The 27,570-nt window shown below is 38.0% G+C and overlaps 5 protein-coding genes across 6 annotated transcripts in view; 3 read left to right on the forward strand and 2 right to left on the reverse strand.

The window, feature by feature from the left end:
• LOC136419744 (uncharacterized) overlaps window positions 1-3,992 on the forward strand; it is a 6,037-nt gene extending 2,045 nt beyond the window's left edge. Inside the window, exons 2-9 of the mRNA XM_066406275.1 lie at window positions 60-137; window positions 240-347; window positions 412-544; window positions 598-674; window positions 723-914; window positions 3,418-3,589; window positions 3,646-3,728; window positions 3,792-3,992. Of these exons, the coding sequence (XP_066262372.1) occupies window positions 60-137; window positions 240-347; window positions 412-544; window positions 598-674; window positions 723-914; window positions 3,418-3,589; window positions 3,646-3,728; window positions 3,792-3,976 (1,028 nt within the window). The 3' untranslated portion in view covers window positions 3,977-3,992. The remainder of the gene's footprint in view (window positions 1-59; window positions 138-239; window positions 348-411; window positions 545-597; window positions 675-722; window positions 915-3,417; window positions 3,590-3,645; window positions 3,729-3,791) is intronic.
• Window positions 1-27,570, forward strand: part of LOC136420165 (F-box only protein 6-like) — a 132,222-nt gene that overhangs the window by 55,303 nt on the left and 49,349 nt on the right. The gene's annotated exons all lie outside the window — the stretch shown is intronic.
• Window positions 1-27,570, reverse strand: part of in (protein inturned) — a 133,122-nt gene that overhangs the window by 53,709 nt on the left and 51,843 nt on the right. The window lies entirely within an intron of this gene.
• On the forward strand, window positions 5,619-10,415 carry LOC136419868 (uncharacterized). Of its 2 annotated transcripts, XM_066406449.1 has the most exons (9): window positions 5,620-5,831; window positions 7,762-7,839; window positions 7,942-8,049; window positions 8,114-8,246; window positions 8,300-8,376; window positions 8,426-8,617; window positions 9,833-10,004; window positions 10,061-10,143; window positions 10,207-10,415. In XM_066406449.1, exons 1-9 carry the CDS (start codon window positions 5,651-5,653, stop codon window positions 10,389-10,391), a joined length of 1,209 nt encoding a protein of 402 aa, XP_066262546.1. In that variant the 5' UTR covers window positions 5,620-5,650; the 3' UTR covers window positions 10,392-10,415. The 2 variants fall into 2 exon arrangements, with proteins under 2 accessions (XP_066262544.1, XP_066262546.1); XM_066406447.1 differs by having other exon boundaries at window positions 5,619-5,831; window positions 10,061-10,415.
• The window catches only part of LOC136420009 (homeobox protein SIX3-like), a 30,070-nt gene continuing 27,660 nt past the window's right edge, over window positions 25,161-27,570 (reverse strand). Inside the window, exons 3-4 of the mRNA XM_066406634.1 lie at window positions 26,425-26,617; window positions 25,161-26,360 (exon numbers count right to left, since the gene is read on the reverse strand). Coding sequence (XP_066262731.1) covers window positions 26,043-26,360; window positions 26,425-26,617 — 511 coding nt within the window. The 3' untranslated portion in view covers window positions 25,161-26,042. The remainder of the gene's footprint in view (window positions 26,361-26,424; window positions 26,618-27,570) is intronic.

A 27,570-nucleotide genomic window follows, 5' to 3' on the forward strand; every position in this document is an offset into this window, starting at 1 on the left:
TTACCTAGAGCCCCTATGAAACCTTTTTCTTAATATTTCTCCCGTTTTATTTATTCCAGATGTCCCAAATAGCAATTGTTCAACTGATTCAGACTGCATAGCCGGCTACAACTGCGCACAAAGATGCGGTCCTGGAAGTAAGTTTCTGTCTCATTTACTAACTCCATATTTTTTATTTATCTGCTACTTACTTCTCCATCATCAAAATGCGCTTTCCCTCACGATTTAATTTGTTACAGGTAAATATCAGGTATATAAATGCGAAACTGACGAAGACTGTTACCAATACAATCCCCGCAACACATGTAAGAAGTACTGCGTTCTACCGGAAATTGAAGACGACGATGGTAAGAACAAAATTTTCCTCGATTTTTGACCTTCATCAATCCGCAACATTAATAATCCATAAAGTGGCCTGCATGGCTTATCACTCCAACATCCCCGCCTACGTGGACAAATGGTGGACCGCTAAGAAATTTAAGCCCATCTGCGATGACGATGGTCAATGGGCCCCCAAACAATGCAAAGGCGGATTACAGGGCAGGTACAATCCAATATCAATCGGGGCAAATTTTTCTTTCACCTCAGTTGTTTTAGGTGCCTGTGTTACAGTTCCATGGGGGTGAGATTATTTGGAGAAGCCCTGTACACTAAGGCCGAAAACATGACTTGCGGTGAGGTTTTTCATTTTTGTAGACAGAAATCTTCAGGTTGTCCTGCAGCTTGCAGCAGGAGGAAGTCGGAGCTGGAGTCTGCAGGACGCAGCTATGTCTCCTTCCACTGCGACAGCCTCGGGAACTATGAGAAGCTGCAGTGCGACATGGAAAAGGAATTTTGTTGGTGTGTGGTGCCTCAGACTGGGGAGGTTACGGCCCCTTTCGTGCCTTTGGCTGCAATGAAGAAACTGCCCTGTTGTACGTTTCCTTTTAGGAATAATAATTCACTGTGATAGGATCAGAGGCTCTTTTTCCGTCAAACAGAACACCTGTGGGGAAAACCTAATTCGAGTACGCTGAATCCAATGGTGCTAAACATTTTTCTAGGTAAGCTCCTGTTTTCGAAATATTTGAAATTCACATTTTTAGTTCCAAGAACCCAAAAAAATATTATTTTTTTATTATTTATTGAATTTGAATGGAGGGAAATCGATCGAATAAAAGTCGTATCGACGAATATACACTTAATAGAAACTATTTGAAAAAAAATCAATTCGGTTCACTCGGTTTTAAGGTAAGCGTTCATCACTTCATAAGATATGATCTAATATTGAAGTAGTGAAAAGCAGTACGCATGTCTTACTTTCGCCGTTACTGTCAAACTTCCTGTCTAAATTTGACATTTTATAATAGCTTTGAGATTTCTTGTGGATAATTGTGTTGTTGAACAGTTGAAAATAAAGAAACAAATAAAAATACAGGGTGTATTAGAAATAAGTACGTTAATTTTAACTGATGGTAGGTCTCGTTAAAGGCAATATTTTTTCTATGTACCCTTTTTTCCTCGAAAACCACTTTTTCGTCCTTACATTTCCCCCCTTAAAAATCCACGACACGCTAATGATGTTTGTTGGCGAGTTAACATTATTCTTCTTAAAAAAGGGTCGAAGATTGGCCTGCTGATACGCGTACTTTCGTCAACCAATCAAATTTATTTGGTACTGCGACCAAATTGGTGTTTCGACAAGTGGAGCAATTTAAATTTATTAAAAATGGTTCATTTTTCAAACAATGAATACACAGACATGGTTTTGGCATATGGTCACTCCGGTGAAAACGCTGCTAAAGCTCGCAGGATCCATACACATGTACACTGTGCCATTGAATATTCGAGCCAGCATGTAGTTTCTTCTGGACGGGGCTCCTTGCCATAACTCGCAAGCGGTACCAAATTAGCTAAATGAAAATTTTCCAAGACGCTGGATAGGACGAAATGGTCTTATAAATTGGCCCGCCAGATCTCCGGATCTAAACCCATGTGATTTTTTCCTGTGGGGGTATATGAAATGTATAGTTTATGCTACTTCGATAAACACAATCGAGGAGTTAGAAAAACGTGTGGAACATGTCGCTATATCGCTTTGAAATAACCCAATAATGTTACAAAGGGCTGAAGAGTTATTTCGTCGGCGGTTGCAGTGTGGTTTTGAAAATAATAGTGGTTATTTTGAGCAACTTTTATGAATAAAATAAGTCGACATTTTTTTGTATTTGCTTAATATATCCTTTTTTATCAACATAAAACTCTACTTGACAATATAAACTTATTTTATAAGTAAATTTTGTATTATAATTTAAAAAATGAATCACCAATAATCGTAAGCAATTCAGACGTTAAAAATTCGGTGTAGGTACAAAAACTTGCCAACCTTTTTTGCGGCTCTTTTTGGAATGTGTTTATCGCTCGGCCGACTGGGTTAGTGCCGAGTGCCGAGTAGTGAAATTTGGCCAAAATGATTTTTCATTTTATTTTGATAATGAGGACCGATCGACAAAAAAAGGATTAGAGAAAGTTGCTGCCCTTGAAGTTTTCAACCGCCAGTTAAAATTAACGTGCTTATTTTTGATACACCCTGTATACACAGTAGTTGATAAGATTAGAGCGACTACTTAGATAAGTATAGAAATGAAATAAATACGATGTGACGTTGCCAATTCTCACAAAATGTTTTTTGATTTTTCGGGGAAATTGTTGTATTTACGACCCCTCTTGTAAGGAACTTTTTTGTTTAAAATGATGTTCTTAATCACTGGTTGAATTTAAGAAAGTTATTTCACTAACACCCTGTATATCGCTATAAAAATAAATTGGCGAAAACGAACTAAAGACGTGCTCGCTGCTTTTCACTGCCTCGACATTAGAATGTTATTAAAAATTCACTCTTTGCATTGCGATAGAAAGATATTCGATGTGCAGTCACCAGCTGAATCCGATGAGCGCGGCGAGCCTTCTCATGAAGTTACAGCAAGGTCCGAACATTGGTACAAAGGTAGAAAGCTACATGCTCTTAGGCGAAATTTGTGCGAATTTTCCAGAAAACGAAAGCCAATAAATGAAAAAAAAAAGGAAAATGTTGATTTTTTTGCGAAAAAATCAGGAAAACTTACCGTAAAAATCAGTGAACCAAATGAATTTTTCTTTAAATAGTTTTTATTGGATGTATATTTGTCGATACGATGTTTATTCGATCGATTTTCATCGGTTCAAATTCGATAAATTATTAAAGAATGAGAAATTAACGTTTTTTTGAGTCGCTGGAGCCAAAAATTTTAATTTTAAATATCTCGAAAGCAGGAGCTAACTTTGAAAAATTTGGCATCATTGGATTGGCGTAGTTGACTTGGGGTTTCCCCCGAGTGCTCCGCTTGAAGGGCTTTGCAATTATTAACAATAAGGACATAAATGTTTCCGTATCATCAGACGCCGCAGGTACTGTGGGGGCTCAGTACCTGCGCCAGTGCGAAAGCAAGAAATTCGCCACTGTCATGATCACCAAGAAGCTGAAAACTCACGGGGTGGTGACTGTGGAGAGCGACACGTTGCTGTGCGACGCTGATGGCAGCTACGGAGCTTACTCCATATCTTCGGGAATGTATTTACATTTGTTAATTATTTGAGAAAATAGCCAAAAATTCTGTGGCCTTTTAGAGCTTATTGCACCTGGAGGGATAACAAACAAATTGAGACGTGGCAGGCAAACATTAATGGACTCTCGAGACCTTTAACATGCAGTGAGCTCTTTTCTGTGGTGGGGTCCAAATGTAATTTTTCATTTATTGACACTTTTGTAATAGATTGTGCCAGAGATTACAAGATGTACAAGCATTCTCTTGCTTGTGACGGAGGTGGCGATTACGTCCTGCTACAGCAGGTTACCGACAACAAAGGCAAAAAACAGTACTACTGCGTGGACGACAAGGGCTTCGCCAAAACTGATATGGTAGATGATGCAAGCATTAATTGCACTGCGATTTACTGAAGAAATAATAAATTGATACCTGGCAAAACGTGCTTATTAATTGAATTACTGATTGCAAAACTCCCTAAGTCACAAATAGCAAGTTTTGAGATAATAACAGAAAACGAATTGACTACTATATACAGGATGTTTCCTATATGTTATACAAAAATTTAAGGGGCTATTCTCTGAGTAATTTTAAGAATTTTTAGTTCTTTGACGATTTTAAGAAAAGTGCTTTGTTCCCTAGATACAAGGCCATAAATGTTTATTGACTAAATTTTATATTACGGCATTTTAGTAGGATTGCTCGCGAATTTTTAATGCAAACATATGGAGATTGCTGCACTGGTCGTGGTGGACCTCACTTATGGCCAGCTAGATCTCCAGATTTGAACCCTCTGGACTATTTCCCATGAGGTCATTTAAAATCATTAGTTTACACTAATTTAAAAAAAAACAAGTTTTTTCATTGTTTACGTACTATTTAACTGAGTTTGTTTTGCATTTTTTTAAAAATTTGTAGTTGTTTTTCTCAAAAACTAACCGATAGATTTTGAGTTGTAATACACCATTGAATGTAGTTTTGAGATCTTTAATTTGAGGTATCACTTGACCCATGTATCAATTTAAAAAAATCGGTCATTTTGCGCTACCGGTGACGTAAGCGACATTAAACAAAAATAAACAAACTTCAAAAGATAATATTTTTGTCCTATTTAATGCTGTTCTTAAATAAAAAAATAATTTGTTAAAAAATTAAAAGGGGAAGGGGGAATACAATTTAGAGCCGCACGGTATAGCACGAGTCACGTAAATATTTATTCTCGTCACTGGCTTCACAACAACACTGATGTCACATCTTCTGTAAATTAACGTTGCAGGAATTTTTCAGGCATTGGCGCAACGCTACCAGTATATTAATTCCGAATTATTAAAATTCAATTTACTTGCATCTCTAACTGAATTGAATGATAATAAAGGTCCATTATTTTCCAATCCTCTTTCAAAATATTTGATAAGGGGCGCTACAGGCTCCTTACACCAACTGCTTAAGAACTTGGGCATTGTGCCAACAATAACAACACTGATAATAAATAACCGGGAGCACTATTTTAGTTCTCAAAAAAACATATTTTTGCCGCCAAAGTTGATGAACAAAGAAAACAAGAGTTAAAACACCAAAAACAACAAAAGTTAATGACAATTGACGCTTTCACAATATCAGTTGTCAGGTCGGCCGGGAAATGTCAACAAATTCAACGGCGATCATGCAAGAAAATAGTGTCGCGTTTAGACATTCAAATATATCTTTATTCTTTTTTAGCATATTAAATTTGTTTGATTCGTCATTTTACGTAAGGCGACTCTCTATCGTTACATTTTGTAACGTAAACAAAAAGTTACGTCATTGGTGTTCTACATGAACGTTACGCACGGCCGGATTAAATTTATTTATGAAAATTTCAGAAGTTTTTTTAGTGTTTTCGATTGATGTATTTTATCTAAGCATCATCCTGTGTTTAACTTAAATAAGTAAAAAAATGGGACTTGAAGTGTTCCTAAAACCAATAATTCAGTAATTACACACCAAGGATTTTCCACGTCGTTTCAATCAAATCTAATCTCCGAGAGTGTAACAACTTAACGATAATCCTTAATAGCATATCAGTGTAATTTTAGCTTCGTTTGAAAATGATTTATTCGTTGTTGATTTTATTGTTAATTAATGTGTCTTCTAGTACCGAAAAATCGTGTCCTGGCACGTTAATCACCAGCTTGCACCAGAAGAATTGTACTGATAGGGCTACCAATGAAACTGCTTATTACCTAAATAGGGATGATTGTATTCCAAAATGCAGTATATGTCCCACAGGTAGGAGTTTTGATGCGCATTTGATTCATCAGAATTGATGATGTAAAGGTCCTTTTTGGAGCTCCTTGATTACTTACAGGGTGTTTCAAATCAGGTTTCGATATGAAAACGGGGCTTCTATATCGAAACATTCTTGACAGATTTGGTAACTATAGAGAAAATTTTGCAAAATCGACCATTTTCTTGGCAATGGTGAATTGAACAAAGATAGAGTTATATGTGGAATACTGACTCAGACAGACTCGTTCGTTTCAAATTTCGGTGAATAAATACATTTATCGTCTTTATTCGAATTTGGGGCTGTTCTTTTTTTTTTTTTGAATTTCGTTTTCTTCTCGAAATTGGCAATTTTCTGTGAAGCAATAAGAAGAACAAAGACGGACTGATAGTAGGTACGGTGCGTAAGAGACAGATGCATAGATCGGTTCCTCTGTGTCGGCCCTTTTTTGCTTCCAGTTATTGCTATTTTTGTCGAATATAAATTTTTCAAATCTGAAAAAATAACTCTGAAAAACATGAAACTTTTCTTTTTTTCGACATATCCACATTGAAAATGATCTTTTTGTGCGCCGCATCATTGAGGGGAACTTCGGAATTAGAAGAGGTGCTGAGATGATTTAGTCAAAATTAGAAATTTTCTGTATATCTAACAGTTTTCGAGATCCTTATTTGAGAGTAGAAGTTTTGCATGCCTTAAAGAATTATTTCTAAAATCATAAAATCTTGCTCTGGGAAGTCCATTTTAGTTTTGGAAATATCCGAGTAAAGTTTTAATCGAGAAAAGTCTTCAACTGTCGGTGAGCAATGAGTATGACAAAGACAGACTTAAGAAGATTTTAGTATATAAGGGAGATATAAACGGATGGATTTGCCTTTTAGTTAGTTAAAGTTGTATTTTCTTAAGAACGGTATTAAAACAATCGTGTATCAACTCAGCAGTTTGCAAAAAATTTCATTTATTTCAATATTTATTATAAGGAGAAAATTGCTTACTTAATGGAATCTTGGTGTGTAAGAGAGAAATACTAGATGGATGAATTACTATTTTTTGAGCATTTTTTCTCTCTGTCTACTCTTGAATTGATAGAGGCTATTCAAAGACGAAACGTACGGTATGGAAAGCTTAAAAATATTCTCAAACCAAAACTTGGAAAAACAAATTCTAAAAATTTCAAATATTTTTATTTTTTTTAGAACAAATTTGCATATTTTCCTTATTAACAAAGTTATAGGCAAAATTATTAACAAAGCAAAGATATCTGTATAAAAAGTTTCGAATGTGTCAGAAACTCTAGAAACATCCTCGATTTTTTTCAGTACAATGGGTGGAACAAAGACAGACTTATGGGATTTGCAGTGTGTAAGAGAAAGACAGATACGCTGATTTGGTAATTTTATACCAATTTTTCAAAATTTTTCATTTTTGTAGATCTCGAATTGATGAGGACTCTTCAAATTCAAATCGCAAGGTATGGAAAATGTGTCTATTGAAAAATTCCCGTAACCTAAAACTTTGAGCGTATAATCGCTTTCAAAAAAATTCAAATATTCCAAAAATTTGTCGGAATATCTAAAATTTTCTTCTCTCCTCATTAACAAAACCTCACTTTGAGATTTAAAAGAATGTCGAATGTGCCAGAAATCCCTCAAAAATCGTCGATTTTCTCAAGTGGACAAACAAACTTATGTGGATTATTAATAGATTAACTTGATTTGCGATTTTTGTGATCGAAAGTACAATGATGGATGATGGGATGACAAGGCTAAATGTATGATGGAATATGTGTTGTTCTTAAAAAATATTCATCAAAAATAAGGAATGAGCGAATTTGATTATTTTTGGAGCAGGGAAAAAACACTGGAATTTTCCCTTATCCAGAGCCCCTATGGAACCTTTTCATTAATATTCCTCCCATTTTATTTATTCCAGTTGTCCCAAATAGCAATTGTTCAACTGATTCAGACTGCATAGCCGGCTACAACTGCGACCGAAGGTGCGGTCCTGGAAGTAAGTTTCTGTTTCATTTACTAAGTCCATATTTTTTATTTATCTGCTACTTACTTCTCCATCATCAAAATACGCTTCCCCTCACGATTTAACTTGTTACAGGTAAATATCAGGTACATAAATGCGAAAGTAGCGTAGACTGTTACCAATACAATCCCCGCTGTACATGTGACTATTACTGCGTTCTACCGGAAATTGAAGACGACGATGGTAAGAACAAAATTTTCCTCGATTTTTGACCTTCATCAATCCGCAATATTAATAATCCATAAAGTGGCCTGCATGGCTTATCACTCCAACATCCCTGCTTACGTGGACAAATGGTGGACCGCTAAGAAATTTAAGCCCATCTGCGATGACGATGGTTATTGGGAACCCAAACAATGCAAAGGCGGATTACAGGGCAGGTACAATCCAATATCAATCGGGGCAAATTTTTCTTTCACCTCAGTTGTTTTAGGTGCCTGTGTTACAGTTCCATGGGGGTGAGATTATTTGGAGAAGCCCTGTACACTAAGGCCGAAAACATGACTTGCGGTGAGGTTTTTCATTCTTTGCAGCCAAAAATCTTCAGGTTGTCCTGCAGCTTGCAGCAGGAGGAAGTCGGAGCTGGAGTCTGCAGGACGCAGCTATGTCTCCTTCCACTGCGACAGCCTCGGGAACTATGAGAAGCTGCAGTGCGACATGGAAAAGGAACTTTGTTGGTGTGTGGTGCCTCAGACTGGGGAGGTTACGGCCCCTTTCGTGCCTTTGGCTGCAATGAAGAAACTGCCCTGTTGTACGTTTCCCTTTAGGAACAATAATTTACTGTGTTAGATTAGAGTCAGAAACTCTTTTTTTCCATCAAGTGGGGCGCCCGGGGAAAACCTAATTCAAGTACGCCGAAGTACTGAGAAGTTTTCTCAGTTAGTTCTTTTTTTCGAGATATTTAAAATTCAAGTTTTTGCTTCCAAGGGACCAAGAAGACGTAACTTTTCTCATTTTTTAATTTTATAATTCATCTCACATTTTAATCATTTATTGAATTTAAATTGCTGAAAATTGGTCGAATAAACGTCCTATCGACGAATAGATATTCCATAGAAACTATTTGAAAAAAATTCATTCGGTTTTAAGGCAAGTTTTTGTCGCTTAATAAGATTCTAATATTGAAGCAGTGAAATGTAGGACGCATGTCTTACTTTCACCGTCACTGTCAAACTTCCTGTCTATACTTGACATTTTACAATAGCTTTGAGATTTCTTGTGAAAAATTGCGTTAATACTTATTTTTTGATTAGAACAGAATTTATTTTATCAGAATTGTTTTGCGCGCGCATTTTAATCGGTTTACGAAATTAATTGCATATTTCAAAATATCAAAAATTGATAAATGTCCTAAATACAATAACTTTTGTTACGCTTGTGGAAAATCTGTAATTACGCCCGGTCGGCGCAACAATACTGCAACAATACTACAAAATATGTTTCGCAAAACGTTATTAGGGATATGAAATGGGCACTGTTTACTGTTTGCACAACTGTTTCAATCTTAATAAAGGACTCAAAAGCTACATGCTTTTAGGTGAAATTTGTTCGAATTTACAAGAAAGCAATTAGCAAAAATCGGAAAATGAAAATTGAAAAAATGAATAAAAACTGAGAAAAATATTGATTTTTTTGCGAAAAAATTATGAAAACTTATCGTAAAACTCAGTGAGCCGAATTAATTTTTCTCCAAATCGTTTTTATTGGATGTATATTTGTCGATATTACGTTTATTCGATCGATTTCTATCGGTTCAAATTCGATAAATTATTAAAGAATGAGAAATTAACGTTTTTTTGAGTCGTTGAAGCCAAAAATTTGAATTTTAAATATCTCGAAAACAACCTTTTTGAAAAACTTGGCATCACTGGATTCGGCGTACTCGGCTTGGGGTTCTCCCGAGTGCTCCGCTTGAAGGGCTTTGCAATTATTGACAATAAGGACATCAATATTTTCGTATCATCAGATTCCGCAGGTACTGTGGGGGCTCAGTACCTGCGCCAGTGCGAAAGCAAGAAATTCGCCACTGTCATGATCATCAAGAAGCTGAAAACTCACGGGGTGGTGACTGTGGAGAGCGACACGTTGCTGTGCGACGCTGATGGCAGCTACGGAGCTTACTCCATATCTTCGGGAATGTATTTACATTTGTTAATTATTTGAGAAAATAGCCAAAAATTCTGTGGCCTTTCAGAGCTTATTGCACCTGGAGGGATAACAAACAAATTGAGACGTGGCAGGCAAACATTAATGGACTCTCGAGACCTTTAACATGCAGTAAGCTCTTTTCTGCGATGAGGTCCGAATGTAATTTTTCATTTATTGATATTTTTGCGATAGATTGTGCCAGAGATTACAAGATGTACCAGCATTCTCTTGCCTGTGACGGAGGTGGCGAGTACGTCCTGCTGCAGATGTTCATCGACGACAAAGGCCAAAAACAGTACTATTGCGTGGACGACAAGGGCTTCGCCAAGACCGATATGTTAGATGATGCAAGCACTAATTGCACCGCGATTTACTGAAGAAATTAATAAATTGATAACTGACTATAGGTGCTTATCAATTATCGCACCCGATGGGTTTTCCACGTCGGCTCAATCAAATCTAATCTCTGAGGGTGCTTGAACTTGCTAATAATCCTCAATGGGACATCAGCCGAGTTCTGGCTCGGCTTCAAAATTACTCATTCGTTAGTGATTGCATTTTCAACATGGTGGGTTTTTCAGTGCACAAAACTCATGTCCTGGCACGTTAATCACCAGCTTACAGCAAAAGAACTGCACGGATAAAACCACTAATAACACTTCGCATTTCCTGGATAAGGGTGGGCGTGGTCCTAAGAGTGTTTTGGATTACACAGGTATATTGGAGCATTAATCATAATCCGCTTACGTAAGCTTATACAGGGCGTCCGAGAGTACACTTTGGGAGGTGACTCTAAAGATCTAAATAATAAAAAAACTTCTTATAAACATACTCCAAAAATTGCTCCTTAAAGGGGCTAGAACCCCTCAAAGGGGGAGCTCTGAAGATGGTTTTTCGCAATATTTTCGAAACGGTTTGCGCTAAAATTATGAAACTCGGTGTGCCACGATAAACTGGAATGGGAAAGCTCTTTTTGTGTTAACAATTGTGGATTTTAGTCAGGGACGTTGAGTGCAACGGGTCCCCTACGTGAACGTGGCCCTAACTTCTTTGTTTGTGTTGTTTCTCGATTTTTCAAATCGAATTACTGAATCGCAACTATTTTTAAGCATAAAAGGTCCTCTTATTTCATCTCGTTAGGATAGATCGTTTTCCAGGAATAAGGGTGTTCATGGACCCATGCAGGATTACATGGGCATCGAAATGTATCTTAATAAACACCGTAGGCAGCCTTGTAATAGAAGTATCTTCTTGTTAGCCAGAAATAGCAAGTCTTAAATCATTAAGGATTTATCACTTATTCACAACAAATGTGGAAAATCCGTTCATCTCAATGGATCCTCCAGTTGTTTTCTTCGTAAATTTCGACGTCCATGTAATCGTGCATCGGTCTATAAAGACTCACTTTTCTGGAAAACGATCTATCCTAACGAGATGAAATATTTTTTTTACTTTATAATATTTAGTAATTTGATTTCAAAAATTAAAAAATATCACAAACAAAACAGTTAGGGCCACGTTTACGTGCCCCGTATGTGACGCCCCTAACTAAAATTTGCAATTATTAACACAAAAAAATCCCATTCCAATTTATTACAGTATGCCGAATTTCATAATTTTAGCGCAAAACGTTTCGAAAATATTGCGAAAAGCCATCTTCAGAGTTCTCCCTTCGAGGAGTTCTAGCCCCTTGAAGAGGCAATTTTTGGGTCTTGCAAAGTCTCTTGTAGAAGTTGTCCCTTCATTTAAGTTTCCACAAATGAAAAATTGTCGAAATTGTGTGTTGTGGTCACCCAAAATCCCTGCCCAAACGTTCAATTTTTGAGGTTGTTGGGGGTGGACCACTCCAGCAACGACAGTTATGTCTGTTAACTTCGCTATTTAAATAGAGCGAACATTCATCACAAAATGTTGTATTATATAACATTTTCTATTTATTATTATTATTTATTATTATTATTTATTATTATTTATTTATTATTATTTATTTTTATCTATTTAAATAACACGTTACTAAAGGGTTCGCAGAATTTTAATCGAGAGTTGAAACCATCCTCATTTAATTTCTGTACTAGTTTTATGACGTAAGAGTGGAATTTTGCCTCTCTTAAAATTCTATGAAGAGTACCTTCTAAAACGCCTGAATCTTTCGAACAGAAGTTCTATTGTCCATTTGAACACGTCCCAGAATCGCGATTTGGACCCCATCACCTCTCATTGGGCGGTCAACTTCGTGTTTTTTTATTTTGGACGGAACCAGTCTCATTAAAAGTCATTAGCGATTTAGGCACCCCATTTTGTCAAGATGATGTAAATTGAAGACACGAACTGCCGCTCTTGCAGAATTATTATTTTTATAATACAGACTTACAATCTCGATTCTCTCTTTTAACGTGTAAACCGTTTTAATCAAATTAAAAATTGAAGGAGCTGCAAAGTGATGTCTTGCCACGAAGTGCTAAAACCGCTAAGTGCAGAGGAAAATATCGATAGATTGCTCCTCCAAAAAATTAGGGTTTATCGATTTTAAGTGGAATGTCAGAAAAGCATACATTTGATGATGCATTTGGGACGTCGAGACGTTTTGAGTGAAATTGCGCACTCTCAGCATTTATTACAATAATATTCGTGGTTGAAATCAAGTTATTTGGTTTTTGTTTAATTTCCACAAGACCGACGTATAAAAATAAAAAATAAAAGCTGGACCATGTGGAGAATAACACTACCTTTCGAACGAGGTGTAACACAACCCCTCTTCCAGTTTGAAAATTTCAAAAGGGTGGTTTCCGGGGGTAGAGGGATGGCATTTCGAAAACAACTTTTTCACCCTCCCTACCAAAGTTGACGCGATTTGGCGTTTTTTTATCAAACAACGGAAAAGATATTCAGAGTGGACGCTTTTCTCCGGAACACCCTGTATGTAGAATCTTGTCAATTGTACTACTACTACAACTATAGTTGATCTAAATATTGAAGAAACTAGTCATCATTATAGGCCACAAGAAAAGGCAGCAAAAACTGTCTAAACGCCTGAAAAACCGTCCAGTGGTTCAATTTGCTGAAAATGTTAAAATATCTTATTTATCGTAAATTAATGTGCGTTTCATATACAATTTTATTATTATTATAAATTTTTAGCATTGTATTATTCAGTATGGCGCAAATGTATGGAATAAATTCAATATACCCAAAATCGACGGCAAAATCCTAAAACAGGTCTATTTCAATTTTTTAGGAGCCTCACTCTAGCAAACATTTTAGAGACGTGACGTCACCGGGGAGGGCGTAATGATGTAATCGATTTTTTTAAATATAAATAGGGGTTATGTGACACCTCTTTCGAAAGGTCTCCTCGTCGTTCATTCGGCAGTATGATTATTTTTCCCTCAATTTTTGAATGAAACAGTTTACTCAGTAAAACTGATTAATCCCATGACTTTACAATAAATGGCCAAACTTTGCTAAACATTTTTCTGTATAAAAATTCGTGATATTCAAAGTATTAAAGAGCTATAGGACACGAGATGATGTTATTAGTAACAGACATTGTGGTGGCAGGTCAAGAAAAACGAGCACACACCCAGACAGGCGTATAAAAATGATTGCTCGGGCACAACCCAATTTGGTAGGTAATGAGGTAGGGCTTACAACCAGACGACCAGCAAAAACACCATTGATTTCTCCGAAAAATTGAAAAGCGATGAAACGACAACCTTTGCCCAAACATATTTACCTTGCGATCTAGTTTTTTGGAAAAAAGTCTCATTTAGTAACTAGACCGAGATAAATCTTTTTGGATCCGATGGGACGGCACGAGTAAGACGCCCAGTTTATGGACGATATAACCCCAAGAACGCTTTACCCAAAATAAAGCATGACGAATTCCTCTATTGGGATGCTTTTCGTCCTACAAAACGCGTCTAATTTATTTCATTAAAGGAAAAATGAACGGGTTCGTGTACTTAAGTATTTTGAAAAATGTAATAGTATTATTTTATAACAACAATTCTATGGCTATTCCAGCATGACAACGATTCAAACAGAAAGCAACAATCGTTACCAATTGGTTTAATGAATCAAAAATCGTTGTTTTGAATTGGCCAGTGCAAAGCGCAGACTTGAACCCAATTGAAAATTCATGAAATGAATTAAAAGTGTAAATTAGGAAATAAAATGTCACAAATAAGGAAGATTTAAAGCGATCCATTTAAAACCTGTGGAGAAATATGGATATGTCCAAAATAAATATTCTTCTTGAATCGATACTCAGACAATTTGCAGAGGTTATTAAGGGTAAAGGGTGAGCTACGCATTACTGATTTGGTTGATTTTGTTTTATCAGAAGAATTGTTCATTTTTAGTCTTTCCAGAGTTTCTTTAGTTTTATCCAACTATTTTTTAATAGAATAATTTACTGTTTTCTCTACAATACAAACTATATATTGAAGCTAAAAGTGTTGGAATTTTTTCATCTGCAAAGTAACTAACAAATAGACAATATCATTTAATAGGAAATTTAATTCTAAAACTTTTATTCCCCTTCAAAATTTGTCGAAAACCTTATCATTTTTGATAAAATCGCAAATTTATGGGATAGAACCAAATGAAATTTAAAGGGATTTAAAGAGATTACCAGTCAAAAACGATACGGTTTTTGATTGGTAATTAAGCTATTTGTAATTTGCCAAAATAATGCAGGTGGCAGTTATCCTAAGTGGGGCATTACATCATTACATTACATTAGATTATATTACATTAGATGTAGCATGGAGACGAGGGTGGAGGTCGAAAGGTGTTACAGGTGCTGGGGCTTAGGCCATGTGTCTAAGAACTTTTTGGGAAGGGATAGGTCGCGATGCTGTTTCGGATGCGGAGAGGAGGGACACAGGAAGGAGGAGTGTAAGGGGGAGGAGAGGTGTATTATCTGCAATATGAAGGAACGTAGGGCAGGGAGGGGTAGATGTGAGACGTTTAAGAGGGCTCCTTCGATAGTTAAAAAAAAGGAAAGGAGAAGGGGATATGCAAAAACGCAATCTCAAAGGGAAGAAGCGTCATAACGAGAGTAAGGATACCGCCACCCCCCTGAAGTAATGCCTTGCGGCGGTTTCGGGAGGGATGCAGGGTGGAGAGCGAGGGTTTTGGTGGGTATAACCCGGTCGCCAGAACACTAGACGGGGTACCCTGGACGGTTTCCCCCCTTTATATAAAAAAAGATTATATTACGTTATATTTGACTGGTAGCCCCTTTAAATTTGGTTTGGTTCTATCTTAGAAGACTGCGATTTTGTCAAAAATGATAAGATTTTCGGCACATTTTGAAGGGGAATAAAAGCTTTAGTATTAAATTTGCTATAAAATCGTACTGTTCGCGTGTTAGTTGCTTTACAAATTAAAAAAAAATTCAATTCTTTTAGACATTACCTTACCCCTGATCCAACTCTTATCGTGCATCTATGGATTTAACATTTCTACCAGTTAAAGATGCTGATAAGAGTAAAACATATTCCGAATTTGCATCCTTCGTCATGATGCACTACTGAAACGTGCCGTTTTCGAAAAATTACAAATTCAAAAAAAACGAACCAACTTCCGAGGCCGGTACCTCCCCACCCACCAACCGTAGAAAAAAATTCAACAAATCGTCACAATTTGCGGCCCCCCGCGCACCCCTGCCCGGGGCCGGTTCCGCTGCGACTCACCCGGTATGGCTGATGCGGTTTTCGGTTTTGGCCACTCGGCAACGTTCCGGACCACTGCGATCGCAACGCATGTTTATTCCTGCCCCATTTTTTGCGTAACACACCGTGATGAGTAGTTCCATCAATGTTTTGACGAACCGTTTTCGGTTGGATTCGGTGCGTTCCAGGAGTGGCAACTTTTATTATGAAAAAGATAATTGTTCTCTTCAGCTTCTCCTTGATATTGCGCAACATCTTCCGTGAGTGGAATATAAATAACAAAGTGCGCTTATTTTTGCGTTTGGGCGTTCCCCCGGCGGATTGGTTGCCACTGACCGGATCCTCTCTCTGGATCGATATCAGGACCGCTTCCGGATAATCCAGGTTTCGCCACAACAAAGAGCTGCAAGCGAAAATAACTGGATTTCCTCCGTCCTGCTGGAGGTGGGGGGAGGGGCGCCCGTCAGGAAAAATCAACAACGCTATAAAACTTCTCATTTAAATTGAGTTGTCTACAATCCCCGGTGTATTTGTTTTAGATCGTAATCTGGGCGCAATCAATCTCTTTTCGCTCCGATGGGGCGCCCCATGGAGGATGACAAAGCCTTGTTACGATTAATGACCGACGCAGTAACCAAGACATCTCAATAAGGGCCTTATTGTTTCTATGTCGCAATTAAACACTTTTCTATGCCGTAAAAGTATTATGCCCGGGGGCATTAAGAATGCATCAGATAAGCCGCTTTAGAGCGTACGCATGTCTGCCCCATCAAAATTATTCCTACACCCCGTGTCAAATGCTCTAAAGGCAAAGTGAGATCTCTACGGATTATGGTGAACCATTGATGCATTTAATACCTCTCTCCACAGTATAAATTCTGTTTTTGTTGTGGTGTGTTAAAAGCCTCTTATATACGGGGTCCGCGTGAAATTTTACCAGGAATGCGTGCTGCGAGGGGGAGAGAGGATCCCGTTCAGAGCGGGAAAATGCCAAAAATGATGGCGGCTTTAAAAGGAATTTTTGTACGCCACTGTTTTTCAACCGGGCATGCGGCTAATTTCGGCGCTTTTAGCGGACGCTGGGAGGACCGCTCGGGCCAAAATTTGTTGATGCCCGGTGGGCATTTTTGGAGTTACAATTTTCCGAAATTTCTCCCTTTGGATGTTCGCTTCGTGTCATCAATTGAGTTTCCTTTAAGTCTGTTTCCCCAGCAATCAAACCACAAATTTCAGTGGTACATTTAAGAGATTGCTCCCATCGAAATTTATTGGCGCAGAATACCTACTTTGAGTGCTATAATTTTCCAAAATTAATGTCTGAAAACCATTTTTTATTGTGATTTTTTGTACCATCAAAGACCCTTTACGCCGTTGTTTTCCTACCAAGCAAGCTGCAAATTTCAGTGTTCAGAATCCACATTTAGCGGATCACTTTTGCCGAAATTTATTAGAGCAGAATATCTATTTTTGGTAATAAAATTTTTTCTTTCTAAACCAATTTCTCTTGTCATCAAATAAATTTCCTCTGTCTCCGTTTCTCAACCGATCAAATCACAAATTTCAGTAGTTAAGCTCCTGCCGAAATTCGTTGGTGCGGAATGTCTATTTCCGGTGTTGCAATTTTCCAAAATTTTCTCAGAAAATCCTGATTTGACAAGTCAACATCACTTCCAACATGAATTTTCTATTAATCTGTGGTCCGAGACTGATGGAATATAATGATAGAAAATATGATTCTAGACCCACGCCAACTTTCCTGAAAGATAAATGGGAAACGATACTTGAGCCCCTTGAGACATGACTTACCTGTAGTTTTAGAGGATGTTTTTGTGCTTGGTTTCTGCAAGATGGCGTTCCATCATCCTGTACATGCAAGGGAGTTCTTGTATATGAATTTTTCACATACAGAGCTCGGTCGGGGTAGTGAAGATCTGTGGTCACCGCGAAGTCCCGACTTAAACCCGTTCGATTTTTTTTCCGTTTCTTTTTTTGAAGTTAGCGATATATAAACCCACACGTAAAAGGGAGAGAAATTGTGGAATAATATTTAAGAAGGCGTAAATACAGTCAGAAACCCTGTTTAACTTGCGACAAAATTTTTGAAGACTAGACGGGCGAGGCGCATCAAAAATATCTCGAAGACCGTTAGAGATGCGAGCTCTTTTACGGAATCCTTTTTAATGTGAAATAGTGGAACATATCAAAATTTGTAGAAATATTCACGTTATCGGTACCGATGAGAAAGTTAAGTTAGTTTTTTTGTCTCAGGAAGACGCCTATCGACTAGTTGAAACTTCAAATGAATTTTTCGTACCCAAAAACCCCCCTAAGAGAAATTTCAAATGTGTAGATCAAAAAATGAATGAAAACTGGCAATTTTTGTATGGGACAGGTTTGGCTGAATCGTTCTATTTTTTCACCCTATAGCTCCCAATCATACCCACTTTCACCGTTGTTTCGGGGACACCCTGTATAAGCCAGGTTTAGGAGCCTGTGCACACCTGCATGCATTGGTGCAGTGGGTCTATTTCGGGTGTAACAATTATCCGAAATTTTCTTTTATTAAAACCGCCAGTTTGGGGATTTCTCTAATTTCATGCGATTCTTCTGTCTTGTCAATGCGTCGTTCCCATCTAATTTCCAACTTAACCCAAACCACCAGTCTAACCGGAAGACTGTCGGTCTGCTGGCTTTCTGAGAAACCTCCAGACAAGGAAACAAAGAGCTATCTCTCCGGTTCTTCCGGCTAGTCTATGCTATTATCCCTATTCATCCCTGAGGTGCGAACACTGGCCCTAATCCGTTCACCGTATTAAAAGGGATTAGTACGGGACATTGGCTACACACAATCAGTGTTTACCTAAGCCCCGATACGTCGATAAACTGAATAAGTACAAGAAGAGATACTAACTGAGGGCTTTTTAACACAACCGCTGTTTGTGTGGCTCAGTGGTGGAGGGTGAGGGAATTTTCCAGCGGGAAAAACAAACATATTATCGCACTATAGAACCTAAATCAGCAAAGCCCTATATTATACGCCAATGTGTATAGTGTGTGTTTGCTCACTTGAATCATAAAAATGTACATATTTTTCAATCAAAAAATCCATACAACAACGAGCTTCTATAAATCTATTATTCATTGGGCTGACTTTCCACAACAAAGGAATGAGGTAAACACGTATTCACCCCACTTATGGGGATATTGCGGTTAACTGGGCGGAATGATTAAAACAGGGAAGGCATGCGTGGGGGGGATATTAAATTACGATTATTATTCCATTCAATCCTCATTGTTTATGCCAGAGTTGACCTTCAAGGTTCGGACAATAACAGCATCAACCGACGGATTAATTGAAATCTTCGGGACGCTCCCTCGTATATTTATATGGTAAAAATGCCCCAGTCTGGGGGATTAAAAACCCAAACACGCGGCAGAGGTGAGAACAGGAACTTTGTTTTGTTGCCCCTGATGGTTTGTGCATTGGGGGATTAGAGATTACGTTTGATGGGACTTCTCTTAAAGTTTTGACAAGCGTCTTAATTTCAGAGGTTTACGTGTGAATCCCATACCAACAACCTGCAAGTACGTACAGGATGTTTCAATTTGGAGTGTTTTGACAGGGAAAACTTATTTCCTGACTGGGTAGAAGAAAATTAATTTTTGAGAAATTTTTAAAAACCGTTTCCCGACATCGTTGCGGCCCACTAAGATACTGAAGGTTTTTCGATTTTTGGCCATTTTGAAAATCGCCAATTACTCTTATTTATTAAAATATTGATTTTGCGTAAAAACATCACTGTAGCACTTTTTTAAGAAGAATCTAATGGAGAGCTCAAGTTTTTTCTGTTGCTCACCGTTTTCCTACAACTTCATTTTTTCCTTGAAAAATTAAGTCTTAAAAAAGTGCTACAGTGATGTTTTTACGCAAAATCAATATTTTAATAAATAAGAGAGTTATTGGCGATTTTCAAAATGGCCAAAAATCGAAAAACCTTCAGTATCTTAGTGGGCCGCAACGATGTCGGGAAACGGTTTTTAAACATTTCTCAAAAATCAGTTTTCTTCTACCCAGTCAGGAAATAGGTTTCCCCGGTCAAAACACTCCAAATTGGAACACCCTGTACATGCAGCCGTGAGGAAGCTCTGCATAGCGTGTGTTGAAAGTCCCGAAGGCAAAAACATGTCATAATGCCTTTTAATCTTTTTGTGAAAAATCAACACAACCGCAATGTGTGCATGAGTAACTGGACCATAATGGAAACGGGTGTCTCTAGTCAGAAGAGCCTGCCCTAAATCGATACACTAAAGGCATAGGCGTTGCATCTCGTTTTTAGCTTATCCCGAGGGGTAAAATTGTTACTTTGATTCGATTACTTCAAGGAGTATATCGCCAATGAAGACAACTTCATCCCTTCATTACGGGGGTAGTTGTTGACACCAGCGAAGCGTCGGCCTGGCAGACGCAGCCCCTGAGGGCTTCTGGAGTTTTCAGAAGGCGAACATGAATCTCGACTGATAGCAAGAAAATAAGGTTTCGCTCGGGATGCTGCGTCGGTCCGGAGACACTTATTTGATTATTCCAGGAAATACGCTTCAACAAATTCATAGAATTCCAGATCTTCTATGCAAAGAAACGCATTTTTCATTATTATAAAGGCTCTGTATTCAGATCGGATTTGTGCTGAATCTTGGATAAAAGTGTCTTCGTTATGAGGAAAATTTTCGCACGAATGCTCGAGAAGACAGCGCTAGGACGAGGCGAGCTATAAGGGACTTAAATAAAGCAGTTTCCCAAGTCTGCAAATTCAAAAATCTCTAACTTCTGAAAGAGATACTTTATTAAGATGCAATTTAAGCTGAATTTCAGCTGAAAGTACGCTCTTTACGAGGGAAATTCTCGAACGAATTCGCGACAAGGGAGAGCTGTGATAAACTGCGATAAACTGTGATAAACTGTGATAAACTGTAATAAACTATGATAAACTGTGATAAACTGTGAGCTGTGAGGTAAAGGGAGATCAAATAACGCAGCTTCCCAGGTTGCAAATTCGAAAATCAGGTATTTTTTGGCGAATTTTAGCCAAAAGTATCTTTCTTATGAAGAAAAATTCTCGAACGAATTCACGACGAAGAGGAGCCGCAACTGAGGGGGGCAAGTGAGGCGAAGCGTGAGGTGCTGAGTCGAAGTCTCAGATCTGAGTTTCAAAATCTACAGCCTCTAAAAGGGACATTTTACTAAGCTACAATTTATGGTGTATTTTTGCTAGAAGTATCTTCTTTGCGAGGAAAAATTCCCTCAAAAAATTGAGATAAGAAAAAAATTATACAGTGCTCAGTAGAGGGTTAAATTGGCTCCCCCAGGTAAGCAAAAATGGCAAATTCGCAATTCTCAAAGAACATGCGGTCTTAAACTTCACTTTGCGATGAATGTCAGCAAAGCCTGCGTTCTTTAGTCGAGGAAGTTCTATGGCAAACGCGCCTCTTCCCAGCAACGACTTAACCCCATCACCACTGGATGATTCCATGAAACTCGTCTACTCCTTCATTGTTCCTTAATTCATCTAATTACATTTATTATCATTGTCTCTTTTCAGTCTTCATCAGTGCACTTGAATGTCTAATTTCCGAAATAATTGTTGTCGAATCGAAATCATTTTTATTGGCTCTAATTAGTCCCTTTCAGTAACTCACTCATGTAAACCCATAACCACGTCTGGAGCCATGTTTAAACGCACATGATACGGTTAATGGTTTTAAATAAACTAATTCGCCAATTAGTTTTAATTGCTGGGTATTGGTTTAATTAGTCCGGTAGCTATAATACACTTATTTCGTTTATTTATAGATTCCCTATAGGAATGCCAGGGGAAAATGCGTAAAATCGCGGGAAATTAAGTAAACTGTGGCAACGTGGCTTAAGTAGTTTGACAGCGTCACGACCCCAATCGAGGGAATAGCGGCAGCCATTTTGGTTTTGACAAAAGAACAACGCTCTCCTGCCTTTTGCTTGATTCTGCGCTGGATCGCTGTGCTAACGTGGAAAAATTGCGTGCCATTAGCACTTTGTCGTTGTCATTTATTCAAGTCAGCCATGCTGGTTCAACAAAAGAGCAACGCCCTGTTGCCTCTTACTCGTTTTCGTGGATCCGTGTACTTGACAGAGCCCCAATAAGGGTTCAATTAAATATCACTTAGTTCAGTTGCAAATGCCGATTCATCACGGGGGTTGTAATTAGTATCCCCATCACCTTTGAAAGTGTACGTTTCGTTTAATGCGCCTTGACAGGCACAATATTCTCGAAATAAAACTGGAGTTATTAAAAGCGAGTTCCCTATCGAGACAGGATCTGCCAATAATACCGGCCACACCTGGCGCCGCCACAACAGCTGTATATTTTCAGTAAAAATGTTTTTGTAAGTAAATGTATTTTATCTGGCGTGTTTATCTAACACCTCAGACCACTTTAAATCCACAACAGCCCGTGTATAACAGGTTTGCTGTCTGCCTATGTGCCTTGATGGTTCGAATTCCGGAATAAATCAATTAAGCTCCCCACCGGTCTGTTAACACTCTTGTTCTAGTTAGTTATAGGAGAAAATCCCTTAATAAAACACCACGAAGGAAATGGCAACGCCGCGTTCGGCTTTTGTTTTCCCAGGTTTGACGAATCTAAGCCTCTATTTTGACAGGCAGCGTTGTCGCATACCCTCTAGTCCACGGCATCTAATTAGCACTTGGTACACTATTGGCATTTAAGAGTGGGAGATTGTGGTGTATCACAGATCATAAATTAGCCCCGACTCGGCACAAATGGGACAAAAGAGGCCACGATAATAAACAGGGGCGTGACGTAGTCAACAAACGGAGCCAATCGGAGTGCCTTTCTAGCGCCCAATGAAACTGATACCCCCGTTGGCCTCGGTTGGCTCGCAACGGCCGCAAAGCCGGTTGATTTAGCAGGAATTGCAGGAAATTTCAAATTTTCGGTGGGAACGAGGCTTTAGCTTACCGTCGAAATTGTCTTTTTGGTAGTTGAAACCGACTTAACTAAACTAAACACAAAAACACTCAGGCCGCAGCGCTCTGGGCCGGTAGGAATTAATTCTGCAAGAACTTAAATTTCACATTTTCCGATGTGAACGTGGCTCTAATGTAAAGTCAAAATTGTTATAGCAGCTAGAATTCGCCTCATTCTTGGTTGTAAAAAGATGCTCAGTAAGCTTTCTCCTGATTGAAAACGTAATTAAAAATATCGAAGATCTTTCATTTTAGTTAATCCTTAGAAAGGTGAAACTGGCAACGTCGTGATTAGCTTTTGTTCTTAAGTTGTCAGATTTGAATTTGGACCGTTTTTGCCAAATGTACTAAACAGTTACAGTTTCTTCAGCAGTTTTCTTAAATTGTTTTTAGATCTGTTGTTTTTCGTTTTAGTGAATTTGGATTTTAACATATAAAATTAACAAAAAACAGATTTATTCGGTCCAAATCGCTTTTTTACTAATCAAAAATTGCGACTTCGACTTTTCGTAGCTTTGAATCTGAAAAAACCTACAATGACGACGAGGTGGATATCCATACAAACGATCATTCTTGTGGTTCGCATTCTCTAAGAAAGCAAAAACATACAAGAAATTTTTATCAAAAATTTTACTTCCCTTAATCGAAATTTAATTATATAAATTTTTTTGGAAAATCTAAAAAAGTGGTGAATTACCCGATATGAGCCTTGCGGTTTATAGCCTCTAGAAACGCAAAAATATACAGGATATTCAAATTATTCAATTTTGACTTGTCGAATTTCAAATTAAACAACATTTTTGATCCTCTAAAAGTTAACCAAAATTTGCATCTGAGAGCACCTCTACCTATTCTTCTAAATTTCAAAAACATACAAAGATGTAAATAAGTATAAGGACACATACAAAATAATATTTTCATCCTTTGTAGTCTCTAAAAATGCAAAAATGTGCATGATAAGCCCTTTGAGAAATTGAACTTTTGAACTATTTGAAGTTGATTGATTAAAAATTTTTTTTTAATACCAGAAATTCCACTTTTTGATACTTTGTTTCTCAAAAACAAGATCAACAGATCGATGAGACTTTCAAGCAGAAGGATTTAGGTCGACAAACTACTTTAAGTCTACAGGGTGTTATTTAAGTACGTGACCAAATTTCAAGGCATGATTTTTTTGTGTAATTCTAAAACGAAAACCTATAAGCGTAGGTCTAGTAATGTTTGGTTTTTGAGATACAGGGTGTTAAATTTTAAAACAAATCGTTTTTTCGTAAAAATCTTAATAATCCTTTAACTGATTTTGTTGAAATATGGCAGTGTTATTTGTGTTTATTAATATCATTTATGCACCACTAACTTTTTTACAGCTTTTCTCATTTTTTCACATTAAGCACCAAAAAATGTAATTTCATGCAAAAAAATTCAAGTGATAAAAAGGTTCTATTTTCAGTTGCTTAATACGAAAAAAATTATAAAAGTTTTAAAAAAGTCAGTGGCGTATAAATGACAATAATAACCATAAATAACAATGCCAAATTTTAACAAATCGGCTAAAGCGTTATTAAGATTTTTACGAAAAAAACGATTTAAAAAAAAGTTTGACACACTGTATCTTGAAAACTAAGCATTACCGGACTTACATGTATATAAACTTTTAGCTTTAAAGTCACTTAAAGAATCACTCCTAGAAGTTTGGCCACGTACTTAAATAACATCCTGTAACAAATGTACAAAATTTGAATCTAATGAGTAGGTTTACACCAGAGTTGCAGAACCGATATTTCGAAAACAGTCCACCAAGATAGCATTTTGGCAAATTCTCAAATTACCATTGCCAAACGTCAAATGCTGTCACATTTACTATTGGCGCCACGTTGCCAGACTCACTAAAAAATTGCACATTTAGCCACTTTTCGCATACGTCGACGTAGTCGTGCCATTTCTCTATTTTAGGGCCATTTGAAAGAGCTCCAGCAGCCCCCTGCTGTGCGGGACATTGCAAGCAAGTATTTACAGTTAGTTTCAATAACTTACCTGCTGAACATACCTATTTAGCCAACCCATTTATATGGCATTCAACCGGAGATCGTTGCCCGGTTTGCCAAGAAATCCTGCCCTCTGCTAGACTATTTAGATACATAATTCACACTCTAAACAACCAAATATGTATCGATTATTTCCATTAATATATTATTTGCAATTCAGAAGTTGGCATTAATGCATTCCTGACCATATGTTAGCCACAGGTTTCGTAAGAAACAGATATTTCTTCATGTAAAGACACATCAGCGAGGTACGACAAATGGAGGTGACGAGAGACGCGAATGCAATTTGTTTGCCGACGACACAACCATCGCGCTGCATGGAGGATTTCTGCGTATTTTCGAGAAATAAAACAAAGTTTTCAATTAGTTTCTAATTTTTATGTATATTATATACGTGTTGAGATATAAATAATAATATCGTCGTCGTTTAGAATTAATTATGTAAAATAACATTCTACGGGAAATAAATACAATATATGCACTCTAACCGCTTTTAGCCACCATCGGGGAAACGAACAATGGGGGTAATACAGGGTGTTTGCTCAAAAAAGGCTTAAGGGGGAAAAACTGAAAAAATAATACCTGAAAAACTGCAAAATAGATCTGGCAACGCCGTGGCAAGTCCAATCCGCGCGCATGCTCGTTCTCTACCTGCCGTGGACGGCACGGTGCTGCGCAGTTGCCAGGTTTTGTTCCCTACGGCTCCGAAATTGCGAGTAAAAAACTTTTGCCACTTGTTCAGCGAACACCCTGTATGGTTGGGCCTTTTACAGGATAGGTGTGATTATTGATATACCTCTAACACTTTCATCACATGTTTTATCATAATATTAGCCTATACAAATGACGTAATAAAAACGCAAACAAAATTTTGCCTCTTAGCCCGATTGCACAAGGCTTGGCGATGCTTCACTTAAGCTTCGGTTCTTGAATTTTTGCCATTTGAATTGATGCCGTGAGTCCCACGAGCTCAAGGATGGACACAGCTTAAGCCTTGCTGGTAATTGGACCTAACAGGTTTCGTGACTAGTCAAAACTTATTATGAATTTCATAAATTTTTGAGTGTTTGGATTAATATAAGCACTAAGCATTTCAATTGTATTACTGTAGGTATTTATGTACAATTAGTTAAGAAAGCAAATGAGTTATAATATGTACAGAATATTGCAACTTTTTGAGGTACAAATCGATTTCTAAAAGAGGCCGCTTCCTCGAGGAAAACTCTCTTTTCAAAACGGGACAACCTCTCCTCACACAGCACCCTCCCACTCGGAAACTTGATATCACGTCAATCTAGGAGGAGAATAAGGCCTGTGCAGCACCGGACCGTTACTTTGAGTGTTCTGCGGGGCAATCCTCACTATCCCCGGATGATGGTTCATTAAGTGAGGAGCCCCCAGCATCCGATTCCCGTGGGAGCTAATTTGCACCCTCAACGGGGACGTCACTTGAGGAGTCAGTCTCAAGGGCAGGGGGGTCTCGATCTTCAAGCTTTCCGAGTGAGGGGGGGGCCTCAATCCGCTCAAATTCATCGGAGGAGGTGAGTGGTCGAGCGACGTCTGCGGAGGCGATCTGTCCAATCTCACCGGACTGTGATTGTCCTGAAACGAGAAAATTAAATTGAATCCAGACTGGATTAGGTAATTTCCTAGGTAAAACACTCACCCTGACTTCCGAGCCGTAGTCGTTGTTTGAGTCGACATCGATCGGGCTCTCGTTGGCCGAGAGCCTCAAATTTATGGCATCGGCGTAGTTGGACGATCCAGAGTCGACGGTCATCGGGGGCGATTCGGAATCCAGCTTGGAGTTTGTACGATCCAGCCGGAAATTTGGAGGTGTGGGCGACTGCCGCTCCAGTCTGGAAAAGGGGATTTAATCGGTTCAGAGGTGGATAAAGCTTTGTTTTCGAAGCGGAACTATCCAGGGAAGCCGGAATTGAATTAGGCTCGGTTTTGCAATCAAAGGTTAAGCTCTGGATAGGATGCAATCCGGTGGATTAAGTTGGATTTGAGCCTCAAATAAATAACCAATGTTTATTGGTGCTTCGAGGGTCGGTTAAGGGACTCGGATTTTATTATTTATGCCCGAGAAGGAACGACGATTAATGAGCCACAAACTCAGGGGCGTATCGTCAAGTTTTCCCAAGTTCATTATTCCAGTTCACTGCCTTCACGCCCCCGTTTTTGTTTTTCGCAAGGCAATTCAGGTTACTCGGCACACGCCTATGGTTTGTGCCATATATTCTTCCAAATTTAAGAAAACTTACAAATCTGTAAGAAATCATAAACTCAGTGGCGCAGCTTCGAGAGGTCTTTTATATTCAAAATTTCATTACTGTTTCTAACAATGTTTCGTTCTGAAAAAAATTCCTGTATTCTACGCCTCTGGCCTTATCTAAAGGACATTTTTAAAGGTTTTATTGTTAAAAAACCACGAAATATTATTAACATCTATGAATTCTCTAGCGTCTATTTAATTAGCCTGCTTTCAGGATGCAACAACATATTAATCTATCAAAATCCCTAAAATCAGTAGCGTAAATCCATAGTTTTTATATCCCCATTTTTTCAGCTTTCTTAACAGTTTTTGCCTTCGCAAGATAAGATGAGTTCCCACTCCCTGCGCTTCTGATTTTTATTATTAAATTTCAGAATTTCATTGCCGCAGGGTTTCTTATATTCGGCTTTTTCTTCGTTTCAGAAAAATGTTTAGTTCTTGGTCCTGGCAACTGAACAGTTGCTACGCCTCTGGGTTTTGCAATATCCAAGAAATTAATTCTTCAAAAAAATCACTTAAATCTAGTATAATCTA

This window comes from Euwallacea similis, chromosome 3 (assembly GCF_039881205.1).
Source record: "Euwallacea similis isolate ESF13 chromosome 3, ESF131.1, whole genome shotgun sequence".
NCBI classification, from domain to species: Eukaryota; Metazoa; Arthropoda; class Insecta; order Coleoptera; family Curculionidae; genus Euwallacea; species Euwallacea similis.